The following is a 12,315-nucleotide window of genomic DNA, read 5'->3' as shown; positions in this document are numbered from 1 at the left end:
TCAGTGAAAAAATACAAAAAGGTTGTCCACAATCTATTCTAACAACTAGCCACTGTGACCTGTGGCTACACAAATTAATATTCTTAATCTGACCATGGAACTTAGTTGCAGTATGATGATTTGCAAGTGCAAATGCTATATAAAACTGACTTTTCTGAGAGTGCTACAGAATTTTATACCACAAATTTCTCCATTTTGTGGATGTAAAAGCATGCAAGGCAGAAAATTTTAGCATCTCAAAGAAAGCGATACCCGTAGTGTTTAACCATGTCAATAAAGCAGTGGAAGATATTATTGTATCAAAGAAAAACAGACTATCAAACAAATCACTACCAGTAACAAAAACACACCAGATAGTAAATAAAATTATACAGCTTGTCACATGAAGTAACCCAAGAACACAATATTCCACTGCAGGTAAATTAGAAAACTTCCTTGGAACTTTAAACAAAAGACTTCATACAAAATCAAGTCTAAAAAAGAAGCAACCTAGTAGCCATGTTTAGAGGATTCTAAGAACATAGATAACAACTAGTCATTGAAGTATTTGGTATGTGAGAAATAAAAGTATGTTATCATACTAAATGAAGAGTGTCTACTTAAGTGTCTGAAAATAGTTGCTATTTATTATAATCCTTCTGTTGACGCAACTTTATGAAAATGATACACAGCAAGTCACAAAAGGTTTTTCAAGTGACTTTCTATGGTAACTTCAAGTTACAGCTCTAACAGACCTGCTGACAACTTATCCATCAAGGAAGTAGTTTTTCTGTTGTTGTTTTTTTTACACACTGAAAGACAATTAAGATATAACTCTAACATAACAAAGAATTTAGCCAGACATCCAAGTTTATATGCCAGTTCCTCTGTAAGGTGTTAGTGCAAATGGAATTATATTTTATGCTTTTTTCTATGGATTACCTTACTTTAGGTTGCTCAGACAAGCACCCACATATGATAAACTTTAAAAAATATATAGAGGTGGGGGAAAACATTGACCTCAGCAGTTATACAAGTCTTCTGCAATAAAAACTACACTTTGGAGCAACAATCTGTGACCAAGTCCATTACATATAAAATACACCCCACTGCATTAATGACATAACTTTTTAATTTTGATATCTGAACACTATTGACTAATTGTAATTACAGAATGATATATTTACATTCATATCATGCTATAACCAACTGCAAAAATGGAAATTTAACAAAATAAGTTTTTATAACCAATTCTTTGCACTTTATTTACCAGCCCAGAATGTTCATTTAAGAGATGAATATCGATGGGATTTTGGTACATTTCTGCAAACATTTAATAATATCTAATGCTAAATAATATACAGTATATGGTAATATTTGTTACATATTATAATTTATTTTAGACAAGTCTCCAATATAATAAGTGCATTACATATTACTATTTCAAATAATCAGAAATTTTAATCGTAATTTAAAAGTTAATTAAATGTTAATATGTATTAAATTTATGATATTTGCCAACAAGATTGATACACATTTTTTTTTTCTTGATACAAATATATTTTAATAAACAAACAATACAGTTTGTAATAATAGTTATTACAAATGATGATTTATATACAAGTTTTACAAACTTACAGATGGTACTAAGTCTTATATCCAGTCTAGAACTGAATATTTTATTGATGACCCAGATCCATGAGAAAATTAATTCTGAGTTGATTGTTACCACTTGCTTATGTGCTAGCTAGTTTGGTTGGCCTCACGCTTCTTATGAGCTTAGTTTTTACTGATGAAAATATTTAATGTCCTTTTAGAAATATTAAATACCTACGTTAAAAGGTTGATAATGTTTGAAATCTATAAATGTTCCTGGTCCAATTCTGTAGTTTTCTGAATAAGTGTTAATCACAATTATAGCTTCTGAGCTTATAGTATATTGACTGTAGCTTACTCATAATATACAAATGTTTCTCAGGATGTCTGTTTTATATACCAACCATGCAAGATTATTGAACTTTCAACACTGTTCAAAAAAATGGTAGCATTTTCATTTTTATTAATCATCCATAAATTTATGTCAGTACAAAAAGGCCATTGTATGTAAATAGAAACAAAGGGAAAGGTTAGCAACTCTTTAATATCATATGTACAAAAATTACCCTTTCTTTTTGAAATGAATATCAAAATAGATGCTGATTCTTACTCTCAAGAAACTTCAACAAATTTAGAGAATAGACAAGATTCACACAACACACATCCAACAACATATGTCACATGCATCAAGCTGAAACACACGTAGGTATTAAAACAAACATAAAATGGTAACTCCATTACACATTAAAAAAAACAAGGTAATTTTTAGATGTGATTAAAGAGTTGCTAACCTTGCCATTTGTTTTTACTGACATACAATGACCTTTTTTGTACTCAAAGAAATTTATGGATGATTAACAACCCTATATAACAGTTTGAAATTACAAGATTTTTATTTCCCTTGAAATATACAGTTTTCATTATCTTTTCTAGGGAAGTTCAGTATATAATATTCTTCAAAAATAAACAAGGAGATACATATTTGCATGTTTTGCTGAAAAAAATTCCAGATGCTGACCTATTAATTCATTTCATATTATTTCAGAACAGTCACGCAGTCACTCCACCAATTCTAATTTCATATAATTTTTAAACTCACATTGCTTAAGAGTGATGAAAGTTATTGGTTTGAAAACAACCCAAGAGTAATTCTTAAAGTACAGTGGAATAAGTTTGGTTGATAAACATTAACAGCACACGATCAGACACAGATACTAAAATGGGAAATGAAATTTAAAGCATGTTTTGAAAATAAAGGTTGGCACAAGATAATAATTTAGATGTTGATAATTTTTTACTTAAAACTAATAAATGTTAGCCTACACATTTCTCACCCAAAAGGACATTGAAAAAGTAGTCTGCAAAGACTTTATGCTGATATCAGGTTATTTAGGTAAAACATTTTGAGGACCATAGTTTATTGACATTTTGTTTTCCAAGAGTTTACATTATATATTTAATGTAAAATTGGAAAATTGCTTTAAACTGTAAGATAGTCTGAGAAGATATTTAATCAAATATGTCTTTATTAAACATGTTTGGTTTAGCTGGTAACCTGTGCTTAATTATACATGGAACATGAAAAACTTATATAATTTAGAAACAACTTATCTATTTTAGCAAAAACACTACCTTACATTATATTTATAATTTTTATATCCATTAATTAATGTAAGTAACTTTAATTATCACATTAAACACAAGTACTGGTGGAAGATTAAAGTGTATATGTACAGTTAATTTCATCTTTTTTTTCAACATAAGAGTAAACAGATGTATATCCAGTAGCCTAATGAAAGACTAAAACATTACAGTTCAAGTATAATGAAAATAGCTCCACAAAATCCCTACAAATAACCAGGTAGCTCCAAACAGATGATCAAACAAAACAGCAACTGGCCCCAAAATATGATAATATATATCAGAATTAGAGAATTCATTTCCAGCTGAGTTCTCTAGAGCTATAGTAAAGAAATATAAAATGTCAAAATACAGCTTTCTATATTGTCAGAATTTGAATTTTATTACCTTAAACCAATTTAATTTTTATGAGGGAATATATAACATCTAAAAATATTAATAACAAATAAGTTCTTCTTCCTCTGTTGCAAAATACTATAACTGTTGTATATGTACCTTTTTTTGTTGTTGATACATATTTTAACAACTATGCAGTAACAAACATCAGTAAACAGTCAATTCTTCATAAAAACTGAATACTGACTACGGATTACATTATGTGGTCACTGCATAATTACTAATTTAAGTTTATTTTGTAAAAACAATTTCATCATCTCACTTTTGAAATCTTTTTTATCAAGCACATATTAATCAAGATAATCATTTGAAGAATTTCAATACATTGTTTAAAAATGAAATAGTTTGTGAAATACTCTTTACCTCAGTAACAATACCTTTATAAAAACATCAATAAGTAATAGAAGGAAACAACCAATTCTTACTATATAAAAAAATTGAAATGCTCATTACGAGATGACAATTTTAGGATACATTTTTCAAACATATAGAAAAAAGTATACTGTGAAGAAACATTAAAGTTATTCAAAACAAATATTATACTGAAGAGTAGCCCGTGACACTACTAAACCAAAATAATAGAGAAATGATTAAAGTTTTGTTACACATATCCATCTTGAAGTGAATCTTTGAACTGTATTTCATGTGTGTGTGTATGCATATATATATATAGTTTTACTAATGCATTCATATGTGCAAGAATGTTAGTTTGAAATTTCAAATCTAACTACACTGTAGTTCCTTCATAACCCATTTGAAAGATACTTTTCTTTATGTTGGTCCCCAAGAGAGGTGCTCTCTTAAGAGACTAAGCAACTAAACTAAGTTGTTCAGTTGAAACATTTAATGATATGTCAAGTTAACAATTTGCAAAATAAATATACTTCTAAACATTAATAATATTACTTAATTGTGAAGTTATTCTATACAGTTTTAACTTTTATGTTATTAATATTAATGAAGAGACAAATTACTCATCCACATGCATAGTTCAAAACGTTTAAGCAAAAAAAAAAAAAAGAGTATACAACTGAAAATTATTGTACAAGTTCATTTAAGACCTGATATTTAAAAAAATGTCAGCCCTTCCAAATTTTCAACTTTTTTTTTTTTTTAGTAATAGTGTTGTTCAGCTATTTGTTCAAAGTACAAAGTAATATAATTTAAATATTTCAACAGTTGAAAATACTGTCTTAGTTTGGAATAATTATAATATACATACCTCACACAAAATGCAAACAAATATACACATACACTGCTGGCCAAAATCTTAAGGCCAATGAACATAAAGAAAAAATATGCATTTTGCACTGTTAAACTCAACCACTTATTTGAGTATAGCTTCCAAAGATGAAAATAAGAAAAGGGAAAATAAAAATAAATAACTTTTTTAGCAATTAATAGGGTAAATGTGAATACTATGAAGTTAGCCTAAATACTAGCTGGTCAAAAGTTTAAGACTAAAAAAGTTTTTTATCTTTATTTTTCCTTTTCTTATTTTCATCTTTCAAAGCTCTACTCAAATAAGTGGTTGAGTCTAACAATACAAAATGCATATTTTTCCTTTATGTTCATTGGCTTTAAGATTTTAGCCAGCAGTGTATATATTGCTTTCTTTACAAAATACAGGCATTTGATACTTTCAATTTCTAAGATAACATTTTGACTATAGCTTTCAGAGTAGATGTGGTTTACAATAAATTATGGCCTTCAGATCACATTTATTAACATCACACTAATATTTTTATCTTACTTGGAATGCACTAGTCAAAGTCTGGAATGTCGTCAAAGGAGTAGCCAGGATACTTGCGATATGCACAATAAACAATTCTCACATGGTATCCACCCGGAATGAACATTATGGACCCCAGAAAAATTAGAAGCCAGGTACTGTCAGTGTGCTAGAATAAATAAAAGACTGTGAAAGTACTTATGATATCAATCTATAATTAGCAATGTAGAATGAAACTGCAACTTTTTAACTAAAGTTGTTTTTTATACTGTGAAAATAAACAGAAATGAATATAACAACAAAATAACATAACTACAGAATCAGTTTCCAATAGCATATCCATTTAACAAGAGAGAAAGAAAACCAATTTACAATCTATAAATGTTTTTATCCAAAAGGTTTTAACAAAATATTGCATCAAATTTTAATTTAGTAGAATGATTATTCACTGAATAATCAGGCCATTTTGAACAATCAACTCTGTTAAAAAGACTTATTTCCAAATGTTTTTCTGTGCAGTTATTAATACAATTCTCTCTTGTGGTATAACTATACAAAAGTAAATGTTATTACAGAGTCCATTAAAACTCTGTAAACTGTTTAATTCTTTAAAAAAGAATGTACTCTTTAAAGTTGTAATAATCTACTTTTGTTCAGTGAAAATATTTCTGGTTAAAACAGGCTAATCATGATTATTAATCAAAATCTTAGGAATCACAGTTTTACAATAAATCCCACAATTGTTTACATCAGAAAGCATTTAATGTATGTTTTTAATAGTTAAATTATTGGAAAGCTAAACTATGTGTAACCCTTGTGAATCCCACAAAGGTTTAAAAGAATTTGAACTAATAGCACAAATTTAATCATCAAGCAAGTCATTCTTCATGATTATAGCTAACCAAAATAAAAAAAACAACAAAAAACATTGCTTCAGTAAAAATCCAAAATAAGGTTTTAAAAAATATTGTCTTTTATATTGAAATTCACACTTCTTACCTTATAATTCCAGCACAGAACAGACTGTTCAAACCAATAAGTATAAACACCTGAATGAAATTACTTATTTTACTCCTGAGTTTCACAAGAAAAAAACAAAAGTCCAAACTCACACCTCAAAGTTCTTTACATTAAAGGTCAATAACAGCATGTCTTTCTACCCTTTATGTAATAGAAAGAAACAATGTTCTCCAAATGCTCTATCACCAGAACCTTAAACAAGATTCCAGTAAACATTCTTGCTCTAATTTTAAAAAAATTACCAACAGAATCCTACACTATACAATCAGATCAAGGCTTTGGGATTCATGAACTATCATACAAACAATAAGTACTTTTCAAACATAACTTTCACTTCTCTAAATTAAAATTTAGCTTTTGCATGTTCTGGCTGATACATTCCAATTACAAAACTTTTTACAAGTTTTTATTTCTGGAAGATAGCATTTTGAGCCAATACTCTTCACCAGATGGTGAAGCTAAGAACAAAAACACATGTGCACAGAATTTTGAATGTTGAGTCACAAAATTATTTTACATAAATATTATGAGTCATAAAAAGAAAAGAATAAATGAAAACATAACCAAATACAGGTTAAAATTACAATTGAAAAACAATAACAGAGAAATTAAATTATATGAAAAAAGTTCATTTATGTCAAAAGGTTGTAAGATTCACAGATTGAAAACTTTTTTTTCTAGTTGTTCTTTGTTGTCTATGTTTATTGGAGCATGTGTATGTCCCTGAATCTAAGGCTTTTCACATTTATATATTTGTTTTCAGTAAAATGTTTGCCTTTACATGTACCTTAGTTCTGCACTTTAATATAGTTTACAAGCTCAGGTGCTCAATCATCGAATTAACAGTTTGTTTGTCCAGTGTATAAAATACCACATTTTTCACATTATAAATAAATTATACACTCAACAGCATATATAAAGGATTGCCTTATGTTGAATGTTAACATTTCCTTACACTCAGAATGTATTTCTGATTGGTACATACCTTATCTAACATAAAACTATTTTGATCCTTGTTTGCCCTTTAAGCACCACAAAAAAAAATTTTTGCAATCAACAAACCAGTCTTTATACCTCATCAGTTTCATGCCATTTCTGAGCATTTACATATCATGTGACTATTCTCCACCAATAGTACTATACCGTCTATATGTGTGCAGCTAACTCCCTTTGTTAATCCCACTCAATCCTCACATCCGATAACTGTCAGGTAATAAAATACCTGAAGTGGATGGGAAGGATGGGAGAAGATAAGTACCTGTTAGAAATATATTTTTGATGTAAGAAAATATTAACTTATGAAATAGTCTCTTACACAAAGCTAGAATTCCACAATGTAAAGGTGGAGGTGTCAGTGAGTAAGCAATAATGGGCAAGTCTTTAAACATATATTAATAATAGAGGTTTTCAATAAATGTGGTGTAATTTTTTAGTATATTACATATGATCTTCTTGTTGTCTGATGTTATGTTAGTACATAGCTGTATCACGGATGAGAAATCATGATAGCCTCTTTAAAAGAAAGAGCTTTCATCTTTTGTTTCTGATTCATGATCATTTCCTCCCCTATGTAATTTATATAGTTAAAAAAATTCTATTGTATTGACTTTTTGTAACTGAAATGATGGAAAGGTTTAAAAATAAGTATGTGTGTGGAACTTTAAGATAGTCATTGGATTTATCGTACAAATATAAGAATTTTTACGTTTAACTGTAGGCTTTTAACCATATTTGTTGGTGCTTCATGCATCTGTAAGTAACAGTACTCCCCCTCTACACAAAGACGTAACCTCCTAAAGGTACAACAACTTGCAGGTAGGCCCTATTTACAATTTGATTTGTTTGTTTCTTTAATTTTGCACAAATTTATACAAGAATTTTCTGCTCTAGTTTACCTACTTTAAAGTGACAGAATAGAGGGCAGGTCTAGTCAATGCCACACACAGCTAATTTCAGGCTACTCTTTTATCAATGAATAGTGGAAATAACTATCACATTATAGCTACCCATGGTTCATAGGTTGTGAGTTAAGTGCCCTAACCTGCAGGCCATGTTTACAATTTAGAGCTAAATGTTAAGACAAAAAAGAAGCTATTGATATAAATTTTCAGTTTTTTTATGCTTAACTATATCTTAAGGTCACCATAATTTTGCAAATTACTGCTCTATACCCTTATTAAGTAAACTGTTGTATTTTCTAAAGGTAATAATAAATAAAATAGTTGACCATATCTCTACTAAATGATTTCATTGACTCTAAGTTGATATGAAGGATTTGAAAGGCTGGACACAAACTGGATAATCATAGTGTGTACATCATCTAAACTGAATTACCTAATATTAAAGGTGAACTATAATAAGATATACACCTTCAGAAACTTTAGAAAAATAATTAAATTTAGCATTTTTATGTCATAGCTCCAAAAACACACAAAAGCACATGAACTATAACAATTTAAGGCCAAAACACAAATCTTATGACTTCAAAAACTTTCAACTATACCTACAAAATGTAACATGAAGATCACTATATATAATAATGTAACAGTAATAACCTTACAAACCTTGGTTTCAATTTGGCCAGTCAGTAGAAGAGAGCCAATAATGATTAAGATGCTTCCCATGACAAATAAAAACATTGCTAGTAAAATGGCTTTCCAAGGAATCTTCACATTAGGTTTTTCAAACTAGAAACAAGAAAAAGTAAGATGACCACAAAGTTATTCAAAACCTCAGTTCTAAAAATTTGTGCCCTTTTAGTCACAATTTCACTTTCAATACACACTAAAATCTAAATGAATTAAAGGATAAAACTGAGATGTCTTTTACCAAAAAAAAATTACAGATAACTAAGTGTTATCTGGGCATTTAAGATGTCCCTACTCACCTACCCCTAAGAAAAAGTAAAAATTTAAATATAGCCTTTATATTTCAAAATATAATTTGTTTCCTCTTTTTAATTTATATGTACAACTTTCAGGTAGGTCCTATTTAAAATTTGGTTTGTTTCTTTATTTAATTTTGCAGAAAGCCACATGAGAATTATATGCACCAGTTGTTCCTAATTTGAAGTGACAGTCTAGAGGGAAGGGCTATTCCTGAGTGCCATCCTTCACTACTGCTGATGGCTACTCCTTTCTAATGCTGACCACTTCGCGAGAAAAAATTGTCCTAACTAGTATCTAGCTTGCCTTTCTTCAGAGCTTAAACTTGTGTCCTCTTGTTCTTTTCTTTCCAGAATACAATCAAATGAAATCAGAAGCCTTTAACTTATGTATACAGTGGAGTGGTGGTCAAAGCATGCAAGTCACAATGTTTTACAGTAATACTCAAAATTAAATTTAAAAACTTTGTTATCAAGTTATGTCAGTAAACTCGACATAAAAACAAAGATAACACTATGTAACACAAATTTTGTTCCTGGATAGTATGTGTTATTTCTTAATTGCTTATATTGTAAAAGTACAGAAAATGGCCATAGTTCCCTTCAAACTTTGCTTTTGTGACCTGGATAATAAAATTTAAAAATTTAACCAAGTTTCTATGTAAATACGGGCAAATTTGCACATTTTCATTTACACAAAGTCTGATAAAACAACACATGAACAAAATTCACATGTATTTATACTAAAGTTACACAAAAATGTTCAGAAGTGAGTAGTTTTTCAAGATTTGCGACTCTAATGTAAATCACATTCATGTATCAGTTTTTGATTGATTGATTTAGTGTTTTATGGCACAAAGCAGCTGAGCTATCTGTGCCAAACGTCCGTTAAAAAGGTAAAAATAAAGTAAATGTAGTAAAATACATAAAAGGAAATGAAGGTAAAACAAAACATCATTGAAAAACAGAAAAAGTATAAAACCAATGTTGACACCTAGTCTACAATGTTAAGAGAGAAAGCAGAGTAAGAGAAGTTGTAAAGTACTTTAGCAAAATGGTAATGATCATAACCCACCAGGAAGACTAACAGGTAAGTTCAAGAACCACCGTCAGTCACCTGAAGTTGGCCTTTCCAGTCCTGGTTCCGGGTTATGTTTCATAGCAGCCATTATCAAAATGTAAAATAATAGAAGTTTTAAAAGACACATAGCAAAATCGTAATAATGAGTAGCCAAATGTCCAGTAAAAAGGTAAAAGTCAAGTAAATGGAGTAAAATTTGTAAAAGTAAATGAAGGTAAAAAAAAAAAAGCAATTAAAACAGAAAATGGCATAAAACCAATGTTGACATCCAGTCTACAAAGTTGTAAAGGACTTCCTGTAACAGAATGGTAATGATCACAACCCACCAGGAAGACTAACAGGTAAGTATAAGAACCACCGTCAGTCACCTGAAGTTGGTCTTTCCAGTCCTGGTTCCCGGTTATGTGTCATTATGGCCAGTACTAAAAGGTAAAGTAATAAAAGTGTTAAATGACATGCAGCAAAAGTGTAATAACAACTACAAAGTTGTAAAGGACTTCCTGTAACAGAATGGTAATGTTCATAACCCGCCAGGAAGACTAACAGGTAAGTATAAGAATCACCGTCAGTCACCTGAAGTTGGTCTTTCCAGTCCTGGTTCCGGATTATGTGTCATTATGGCCAGTACTAAAAGGTAAAGTAGTAAAAGTGTCAAATGACATGCAGCAAAAGTGTAATAACAACTCGCCAGGACGACTAACGAGTAGTTCAAACTGATAGTTCGGCGTTAGTCACCTGAAGTTGGCCTTTCCAGTCCTGGTATCGAGTTATTTAATGTTCTGGCCATTTTCCAATGTCAAATTGAACTAGAGAGAATGAAACTGTAAAAAAGGAACCACAATTAAAAAGGTGTAATGAATAAATATGCAACACTTAAATGAGATTAAAAAGATTAATGGCCATTAAAACACTAAAAACTTTATCAAGGTGGACAGTGTCACCATCACCAATAACACTGTCCAATGTTACAGATAAACCTTGGGAAAAAATATGTTTAAAATATTGCCGTCGTTGAGAATTGTAACGATGGCAAGAAAGTAAAATGTGGCTGATAGTGATTTGAGTGTTACACAAACTACACATTAGTGCATCAGTTCCAGATAAAAGAAAATGATAAGTTAAAAAACTGTGACCAATGCGTAGTCTAGTTAGAACAACTTTCTCCTTCCGAACTCTATGCAAGCTAGATGGACAAAACCCAACATAGGGTTTTATTTGAAAAAGCTTGTTGTCGCGTTGCTCACTCCAAGTGGACTGCCAGCTGGTATGGAGCCGAGCCTATGAATACAAGACCATAGTCCAAGTATGGAATAGGCACAGTGGTGATAGTGCCGGAGCAGATAGATTTAGCTGCCATGTCTGCAAGCTCGTTCCCGTGAATACCTGGTATCCAGAAAAACTGGATAGAAGTAGCAGTTAATGAGAAATGGGCCAGTTGGTTTTGAATATCAGCGAGAACAGGGTGTGAGGCAACGTGTAGCGATTCCAAGGCCAGTAGAGAACTAAGCGAGTCAGTATAAATAGTGCAGTTGGAGTACTGCTCAGCTGCAATATGATCCTGGGCAATATGGCATACAGTTCAGCAGTGAACACAGAAGCTGTAGAGGGGATTCTGCACGCAACTACCGAACCGCAGCAAACCATAGCAAAGCCCACTGAATTATCTGATTTGGAATCATCTGTATAAATGGGAACGGAATGATTGTTTGAAAGATGTTCATTAAATAAAAGACGGTACTTCCAATCTGGAGTATCCGCCTTTTTCAGATGACTGAAAGAAAGGTAACATTTGGGGGCTGTAATAAGCCATGGTGGGATGGGCTGACCTGTGGAATCTGCAATGTTATCCAAGGACAGACCCAATTCATCCAATTGCGCCCGGATCCGAAGGCCAAATGGAGCAATGGCAGATCGTCTGTTCTGAAAAAGTACGGCCCACCGAGGAAGGAAAACACATCCCCAGGTGGGATGCTTTGTTAAGGAATG

The 12,315-nt window shown here is 30.9% G+C and overlaps 1 protein-coding gene across 8 annotated transcripts in view; it reads right to left on the bottom strand.

Annotated features, from left to right (window-relative positions):
- Positions 1–1,515: 1,515 nt before the first annotated feature.
- LOC143253615 (transmembrane protein 230-like) overlaps positions 1,516–12,315 on the bottom strand; it is a 32,576-nt gene continuing 21,776 nt past the window's right edge. For all 8 annotated transcript variants that reach the window (XM_076507740.1, XM_076507739.1, XM_076507741.1 and 5 more), the window contains exons 3-5: positions 8,929–9,051; positions 5,366–5,513; positions 1,516–3,536 (exon numbers count right to left, since the gene is read on the bottom strand). In XM_076507740.1, coding sequence (XP_076363855.1) covers positions 5,376–5,513; positions 8,929–9,051 — 261 coding nt within the window. In that variant the 3' untranslated portion in view covers positions 1,516–3,536; positions 5,366–5,375. The remainder of the gene's footprint in view (positions 3,537–5,365; positions 5,514–8,928; positions 9,052–12,315) is intronic.

This window comes from Tachypleus tridentatus, chromosome 6 (genome assembly GCF_004210375.1).
Source record: "Tachypleus tridentatus isolate NWPU-2018 chromosome 6, ASM421037v1, whole genome shotgun sequence".
In the NCBI taxonomy this organism is placed as follows: domain Eukaryota; kingdom Metazoa; phylum Arthropoda; class Merostomata; order Xiphosura; family Limulidae; genus Tachypleus; species Tachypleus tridentatus.
This window is presented reverse-complemented; position numbering and strand designations above follow the sequence as displayed.